At 43.1% G+C, this 8,168-nt stretch overlaps 1 protein-coding gene and 3 long non-coding RNA genes across 4 annotated transcripts; all 4 read left to right on the forward strand.

Annotated features, from left to right (window-relative positions):
- The first annotated feature begins 341 nt into the window (after positions 1-341).
- On the forward strand, positions 342-1,014 carry LOC123170922 (uncharacterized). Its single transcript, XM_044588635.1, has 2 exons — positions 342-713; positions 831-1,014. The coding sequence occupies exons 1-2, from the start codon at positions 342-344 to the stop codon at positions 954-956; spliced, it is 498 nt and encodes a 165-aa protein (XP_044444570.1). The 3' UTR covers positions 957-1,014.
- Positions 1,015-2,206: 1,192 nt separating this feature from the next.
- Positions 2,207-2,854, forward strand: LOC123171592 (uncharacterized). Its single transcript, XR_006485305.1, has 3 exons — positions 2,207-2,284; positions 2,403-2,526; positions 2,640-2,854. It is a non-coding gene; the product is annotated as an uncharacterized lncRNA (long non-coding RNA).
- A 330-nt stretch (positions 2,855-3,184) lies between these two features.
- LOC123163908 (uncharacterized) lies at positions 3,185-3,942 on the forward strand. Its single transcript, XR_006482070.1, has 3 exons — positions 3,185-3,440; positions 3,624-3,689; positions 3,795-3,942. It is a non-coding gene; the product is annotated as an uncharacterized lncRNA (long non-coding RNA).
- A 131-nt stretch (positions 3,943-4,073) lies between these two features.
- On the forward strand, positions 4,074-5,757 carry LOC123170014 (uncharacterized). The gene is made up of 3 exons (XR_006485011.1): positions 4,074-4,235; positions 4,348-5,195; positions 5,613-5,757. It is a non-coding gene; the product is annotated as an uncharacterized lncRNA (long non-coding RNA).
- The last annotated feature ends 2,411 nt before the right edge of the window (positions 5,758-8,168 follow it).

The following is an 8,168-nucleotide window of genomic DNA, read 5'->3' on the forward strand; positions in this document are numbered from 1 at the left end:
GCCGGAAATCCTGAAATAAATCCAGGAATAATGCGAGCACCAGGATTTGAACCCTGATGGGTTGGGGATACCACTGTCCACCTAACCATCTCAACCACAGGTTGATTCGCCACAAGGACGTATCTCTACTCCTAATGTCTCAGTTGGTAGTCTCCGTTCCGGGTTTATTTTCGTCCCACCATTTTTGTTCGGTTTTTTTTCGTCCTCTCCCCCACCCCACCCCACGCAGGCCAAAAAGACCCCACACCCGGCAGAAAAAACGCTCCATCGATCCTATCCTTCATTGCCGACTCCTCTCGATCCCATCTCTACTCCAATACGATCCGCCGCCGAGATCCGAGATGATCTGCCGCTGCCGAGAACCGATTGGAGCCGCCGCCGGCGCTGGCCAGCCTCCCCACCGATGTGCACGCCGGGTCGCCGCTCCCGCTCCCGCAGCCGAGCATAGCAGCAGCGGTGGAGCCCCAGCCGCCACCACGTTCCTCCTGCTCTCCGGCAAGTCCGCCCAGGACCAGCAGCTCCTCGCCTCCGCCGCCGGCGAGCTCTCTCTGGCGGAGGAGGGCGGGGGCGAGCTCGCCGTCTCCCTCGCGCTCGACGCCAGCGGGGACGCGGGCTACGATGCGGCCGCCTACATGGGCGCGCTCCAGGCGGCGCTTCGGGAGGTGGATGCGTTGGTCGCCGCGGATGGCATCCACGCACGACCTCGTGATACAGTGAGTGCAAGATTTTGTTCTTTTGAGTCTCGCTCCATCAGAAAAAGTAATAAACGATGAATTTCCTCTTGAAATCGCTCAAATTGGGCTTACTCTTTGCTTCCCCTCTGTCTATAGGAACTTCGCCAAACTTCCGGTGGGCGTCGTGTGCGCCACATGCATGCAGTTCAAAGGCAGAGGTGCGTCAAATATGTATGCCAATTGGTGCTTGTTTTTGTTGTCCCTTTTAGTGTGTATCTCTGATGATCTTTCAATCTCGGTGATCAATGTCTGTCACTTTGGTGGGGAGATGAATTGTGCTATTCTGTTTGTTGTATGTTCAGTTGATGATTCGCTTGACATATCCACAAGGTACAGTATGTGTGATCCAACCACACGTCGCATAGTTGAATTCCGAAGCAATTAGCTTGATTACCTGCAGTCCATCTAATTCTCATCTAATGCTGATTAGTTTAAGCGAGTCAACACATAGGACGGAAAGACCCTTTTATAGTTTTCTCAAGGGGAGTGTACCGTGTGCGGGGGCATATCTCTGTTCCTTTGTATGGTTGTTTAACAATTTGTGAAATGCTTGTAGTATGATAATCTAGATAGTGGGGATATGTTACAGAAAGTGTTGTGCCTGGCCTCACATGTACATGAGTTGGTTTATCATTAAGTGCTCTCTTTCCCACTAAATTTCACATCTGCCATCTGAAAAAAACAAATCCACATTTACCTGATTTCAAGTTCTTATGGACCTTATGGTAAAGTATTTAAGTAATTTTAGTCGGCTCAAAAGGCTCCAAGATTCTTTGTCTATCATTTCCTGTTCAAAACTGACAACAGAACTTTGTGAAGCCTTTCAGTTTGTCTTTGTTTCAGTTACTTTACCATTCGGTCTTGATGCCTGAACTATGTGAACATTGTCAGCTTAGTAAAATGGTATGAACTTGTGTGCCATACACATAGCAGGTCGAAAAACTACCATTGTATTTGCATATACCGCTTGTGACACAATTTTCTAAAAACATGTTGGTGGTCATTGGTCAACAAAAGTTTTCAGCATTCGGCACGGTGTTAATTATCTTGAATTTATTGTGCTTCTAGAATTATAGATTTCCGAATAATTAGATGGTCAGCTATGCAATATAATATTCCCATAGTATTGAAATATTCTGTTCTGCAAATAGTCCTTCAGCAAATGGCGCTTACACTTAATATGGGATACTCCAAATCCATAAGAGCAGGCTATATCTGATATTTTCTCCATACAGAGTCGGCAGCGACTTGATTTATATTTTCCGCTACTTGTCAATATGATGGCCCGTTGTATATAAATGAGGCATGGCCATCACTTATACTTGGGAACTACTTTTCAGTGATAGCTGTATTGACTAAGGTACTATTTTTTATTTCTTAAAGATTGATTTCTTCAGTGGTGTGTGTTTTACTTTACAGTTTTGATAAGATTCCATTGCCAACACACTTTTTTTCTTGACAGGGGACTACGGCGGGCTTATGCTTACTGAACTATATTCGAAACTATCAGAGTGTATATCAGATTAGAGCAGATTACAGCAGCCTTAAAGGTAAAATGATCTGAACATTTTTTTCCACAATACACAGGTAGTACATAGTAATAGCCCTCTTAATAATTCCTATATAAAAGTATGATCTAAACATTTTGTTGAGTTGTTTTTGCACCAGATTGTTGGCCATTAACGGTTATCCATGGCACTAAAACTACTTGATCTCAATACATTCACCTCACAACACTTGTTGGCGAAAACATGTGCTATAGCACCAAAGAAGTTGAGGTCAAATTAATGAGGTGATAGCTAAACTCCTTAAACTGGATATATTTGTGTTTTGTTTGCTTCAAGTATATAGACATATATTCCTTGATCAAAACTCATTGACACTGCTACCACTAATTTGCTTCAGGTCATCGACTTGAAGATTGATAAATATGGTTCTGTTATTATGCAGGAGTTGTGTGATCTGAGGAGAAACTATTCTCTTGCAAATCGGATAATTGTTGTAGGAATTAAAAGGCACATGATTGTACTGTTGTTCTGGGATTTCGTTTCTTACGTTCCTCGACCCTAATGTCTACATGAGGTGTGAGTTCAACGGATAAAGGAAATCACATTACTAATAGAATGGTAGGAAGAATCAAGGTGATTCATACAAAATTCACTTAATTTGTCATATAATGAATCATATAATTTATCAGCTGCCTCAACGGCTCACACTTTTGCAAGTCTTCATATTTTAGAAAATACGACTGAATTTGATAATTGGATCAAATGCAGTTATATGTCTTGTACTTGCTTTGGTTGAATCTGAAATTTTGTCAGAAACATAACGAACCACTTAGATATATAAAGCATTGATCTGTGCAGAACTGAGAGATGTTGTGTTTTTACAGTTCTTACGTTGTCTGATTGAATTTTCTTATCCCACATTTTTTTTTCAGATGTCGCAGCAAAGAAAATGCTCTCAGCCTTGGACGATCCATTCACTCGATTCTTGAAACCATTACCTTTTCTGAAGCAAGACTAGCTAGCACCCAAGGTGCCGTGGCAGGTGTACGTTTATCCATTGGCTACCCGTTGGAGCATCACTTGCGGTGCTCTTTGTAATGTCACTTGGTGGGTTTTGCAGAAATGACTGTCTAGAGACGTTTTATCTTGATAATTGACAACATAAGAGTGCAAAATATTTGACAACAGATCGCTTATGGTAAGACCTAGCTATTATCAATAATTTTAGTCCATTAAATGCGGTCTTAGTGAAAGGGTGTTCTTTTATCATGGTTGAAGGTTGCATGACTTCTGCTAGGTGTTTTGATACTTTTCGGTCTCTACTTGAATGTTGCGTACCTAATTTTTTAGTGGCCAACAATCTTGCACTGATTCTTGCTAGGGGTCATCAAGGAAACTCAATAGATGGCTATTTCAGTGGAGATTATACCAGAGATGTTGTTTTGAAGTAAGCCCCTGCACACCATTCTTTTGTAGTTCTTTCAGAAGTAATGTTTCATTCTTTTACTTGAGACTAGAGTGGTTGATGCTCATTCATCTTAATTTAATACAGAGTATATGCCAGGAGAGAAAGATATACTTGAAACCCGATGAGGTCAATGATGTGGAGATTTTACCAGAGATGTTGTTTTCAAGTAAGATTTTGTGTGAGATTATACCGATCGCACCAGCACGCCACATTGTTGCTCCACGGCAAAGGCAGCGAGGTATTTCTTTTCGCACCGATGTAATTTTCCTTTTCTTTTAGCCCACTCCCAGGTCTCTTCCGTTCATATTCTAATCACGCATGGTGAGCGGCGGTTTCGACAGCGACTGGCTGCCTGCCGCTGGCTTGTACGTGTGGAAGGCAGTTGTTCACGGCAGACCAGTGAGCGGCGGCGGGTGGGCGCGACCACATGGTGGTTGGAAGGTAGGCTTCGCGGCGTTCAACCTCGGCCACCATCGTACCACGATCTCGGCCCACCCGGAAAGTCGGATGAAGAGGTGGTGGACGGTGCGGACCAATCATTATAGCTGCTGCTCCATTACTTCCGCTCCTCGAAAAGCTCCCCGAGCCCGACCAACAATGGGATCTTCCTCTGAGGTTCACGCTACTCCTTGTCCAGACTGATCCCGGAGAGGAGAACAAGCCTCCGAGCACGTGCTCGTCAACTCCATGCCGGCCGCTCCAAGCGCCCCTGCTTCGTGTCTTCAAGGCAGGCGCCGAGATAGCCTTTGCAGCGAGCTGTGGTGTGTGGACTCTGCGGCGAGATGGGATTCAGAATCCTTTTCCGTGGTGAGATAACCCTGCCACCACTCATATGCCATTGCATATAAGTGAATCTGTTTTATAGAAATCAATCTTGCACGTTGGTTAGCTCCGTAATTTATTTTATTCCGTAGCAGACTGAGTTGCTCACAGCCTATTTGCTGGAACGCCAACGAGGAGTCATTTTTCCATCTCCACAAATATTCTTGGTCTCTTCAAATTAATTGCTTCTTAATCCAACTACCATTTTTCAAGATTAGTTCGTTTATATAATATTTATTTTTGTACCAGTGTTGATCAAGTAGGTTATTATTGTGAGGAATCAGCAGTAGGATGCACATGTATTTGTTTCTTGCCACTGGTTGCAAAAGCCTAAAAAATGATATGTTTTATTCACCTCTTAACAGTAATACGAGTATTTTGTTTATTTCCTACTCCCTTTTAGTGTTTACTGATTAGTCACTCTTAAAGGTGAATGCATGTGTATAATAGGTGTGTCATGGCTGCATTTTGCGGCCCCTGACTACTGGAAAGTAATCTCCTTTGGATGATTTGTATTTTTTTCTGGAATTTGTACTTAGATAGCACATTCAAGGAAGGAAGGAGATTGAGGTTGGCACCTCCTGAAGGCATGCATGCTCTTCACCGAGAGAGGGAAGGGCATCTTTTTCTTGGGTTGCAGTTTCCACCTTGTTGTTGGGTGAGGTGAGTCATGATTTCTCTCCTCCCGCTTCATTTTTTAGAGATAATGAACTATAATTTCTGTTTTGTGCTCATGAATTGCATACTTGTAGGTTTATTCGATTTAGAGATATCACACACACACACACACACGCACGCGCGCACGCACCCGCACGCACGCACGCGCGCGCACGCGCACACACGCGCACACGCACGCACACACACACACACACACACACACACACACACACACACACACACACACACACACACTTATGATCTATAAGCGAAGCTGCGAGTTTGGCAATAGATGGGCGACAAAGTAGTGGTTGGTGTTGGGTTTAATCAATTATCAAATGTTTTGCCAATAACAGAAAATTACCTTCCCCATAAATTTATTGTCCTTCTGTTTCATGGTCCAGCTGATTCGTTGTTTGTCAGAGCTCTTGTGGATAATCAGACATGGGGTGCATGGCAAAATTAGGACAGACTGAAGGCAGCAAATTCCGCGTTGGCCGTGCACTTTGAGGAGAAGACATTGTCTTTGTATAAGTGCCCCTACAATCATCTCTTTACAGCAGAGATAAGGCCTTTAGGTAATTTGTGATGATCTTTTTAGCATTCTTAATTGATGACATTTGTGAAGGGAGATGATCCTCAGCATTTCATAGTTATTTTTTGTACTGTTGTAATCTCAAATTTCACATTCGAACTTAACTTGTTATCAAATAATTTTGGAACAAAATTTTACTTTTACCTGCCCTCCACAGAACCAAAGGTTCACGAGGACTTTTGTTGCTCTAATGCTTCTTCGATGACCATCTCGCCGTTCGCCCTTGCAGATAGATATGGCCGCATAAATCGCACCGATGAATCCAGTCCTTCGCTAGGTCCAACCTACCCTGCACCAGCCTCAAGCACGTGAGACACTGTTACCTTGTGTTCTAACTGGTTACCACAATCAAATCCATTTTTGCCCAGTTAAATTAGTTAGCTCATTTTGTTGATAACTGAGTTGCATTGGTAATATATACTGAACTGTCTTTGGCATTCTGTTTTGCAATATATTCTAATTGTCAGGATTTTTGCTACATTTTTGGTGTAGATTTTAGGGACATTAATGTAGTGCTAATGCCTTCCGTGCAGGTTATTCAGTCAACGCATATTCTGTCTTTTGGCATGTGTATGCTTGCTCTTGTGCTCATGTTGTAATCGTGACCTGTAATCAGTCCATGATCCTTGTGTGACCAGAAGTTGGGCATAACTGCATTGTTACTGAGAAGATGTGAATATTAACTTAGGGATCGGAGCTGAAGCTCTAGCCGATAGCAAAGATATGAAGTCTGTGCTCTGTCTTATGTTTGCAAGTATATTGATGTAACTTCACATCTTGAATGGAGTCACTCCTATGTGTACTGCCGCTGTAATTACACAACATGAATTTTCCGTTTTTGTGATCAGAAATTTTGCCAAGAAACTTGTTGGATTAACTATGATTTTGTCCTATTTACTACTAGCATTTATTCTTATCTCTCAACATATTCTTGCCCCTATCTAGGACAGTCGGAAGAAGAGAGCTTCGACTGGGAAACAGCGTGTTGAAGCAATACCTCTTGTTGAACCACCCAAAACCAAAGAAGCCTCTTAGATTGCGAGAGGCCTGTTGTGTTTAGTAAGAAACTTGGCGTAAAATATCCAAAATATCAGGAACACTATGTATTGGGCAGACCTGAAATACTAATATAAGTGTATCCAATTTTTCCTACGATTCCCTTCCTCGCCCATGGACGTGGACCACGTCTCTGGCTTTGCAAGTCCAAGGCTCCAAGCTAGGCATTATTTTTCATAAAGTTTCTATCGATTTCTAATCAAAATATTTCTATTAGCGTAACCCTACCTGGCGACCTCCATCAGCAGGAGGTATTCATGGAGTCAAGGCAAGCATGTTGACCAATTGACGTAAATGTGCAATGTAAATTTACCTCGGCGCTTTGTTTTTGAATGTGATGGCGTTGTCTGATACGTCTCCTCCGCACCATAAATTTACGTAGGATTAGATTAATGTTAAAAGGCCCGTAGCAACGCACGGGCATTGTACTAGTATGAACAATGTATATGCCAACTTTGTACTGGCGTTCACGTCGCGGTGGCACAGTGGCATGCACCATAGGCAAGCATGCTATGTTTCCGCATGATGAAACCAAGCGTTCAGCTGCCATTTGTATTACTAACGACTTTTGATGCGTTGCTACATATCTGTCCAGTCAACCTCGTCGCTGACAGACAAGAAAAAAAAACACATCGCAACATTTCTCCAGGAGAATTTACCATGAAGTCGAGACATGGCATATTTCAGGAGCAATGCTACATCACGGTTTTTTTTTTGCGGGTGTACATCACGGGGTTGTTACCGGGCTGTTACGGGGCTTTCCCCTAATACTCTCCACCGCCCCCCTGAATTTCAGCAGGGTGGGGCCCTAGCCTCCCTCTTAATCCAATCAAAGATTGCCAGGTCAATATTTCTCCATAAAGCTTAAGTAAAATCCCGTTGATGTAGCATTGCTCCGTATTCCAGTACATGCTATCTCAACTGCGCACCACGACATACATCAGGATGCAATCAAAGAACGTTGTGATGCTGAGCACGAGGCGAGGGATGTACATGGTCGACGCGACAGGCGAAGCATTTGTTCCTGGACGTCTCCTAGACTCCTACTCCCATATTCTTAAGGTAGCATTGATCTCCAGCTCTCTTTTTTTTTTTTTACTTTGCCCGGGTGCATTGCTCTCTTCTTGCATCGTCTTTTGCTGACGCTAGGTGCTCGAGAGAAAGCTGGTGAACTCCTTGATAGAGGAAACATACACACTCGATTGGTAATCTTCATCTATATATACACACGAATAGTTAATAATGTATCTTGTGGTTGCTAGGATTTTATTCCATGAGATATTTTTTGGGTGAAAGGTCTTCACTTATGACCATCTGTAATAGTACAC

This window comes from Triticum aestivum, chromosome 7D, assembly GCF_018294505.1.
Source record: "Triticum aestivum cultivar Chinese Spring chromosome 7D, IWGSC CS RefSeq v2.1, whole genome shotgun sequence".
NCBI lineage: Eukaryota > Viridiplantae > Streptophyta > Magnoliopsida > Poales > Poaceae > Triticum > Triticum aestivum.

Coding starts and splice junctions, on each gene's coding strand:
- LOC123170922 (XM_044588635.1), top strand. CDS start 342: ATGATCTGCCGCTGCCGAGAACCGATTGGAGCCGCCGCCGGCGCTGGC. Junction 714..830: donor ACGCACGACCTCGTGATACA/GTGAGTGCAAGA, acceptor CTCTGTCTATAG/GAACTTCGCCAAACTTCCGG.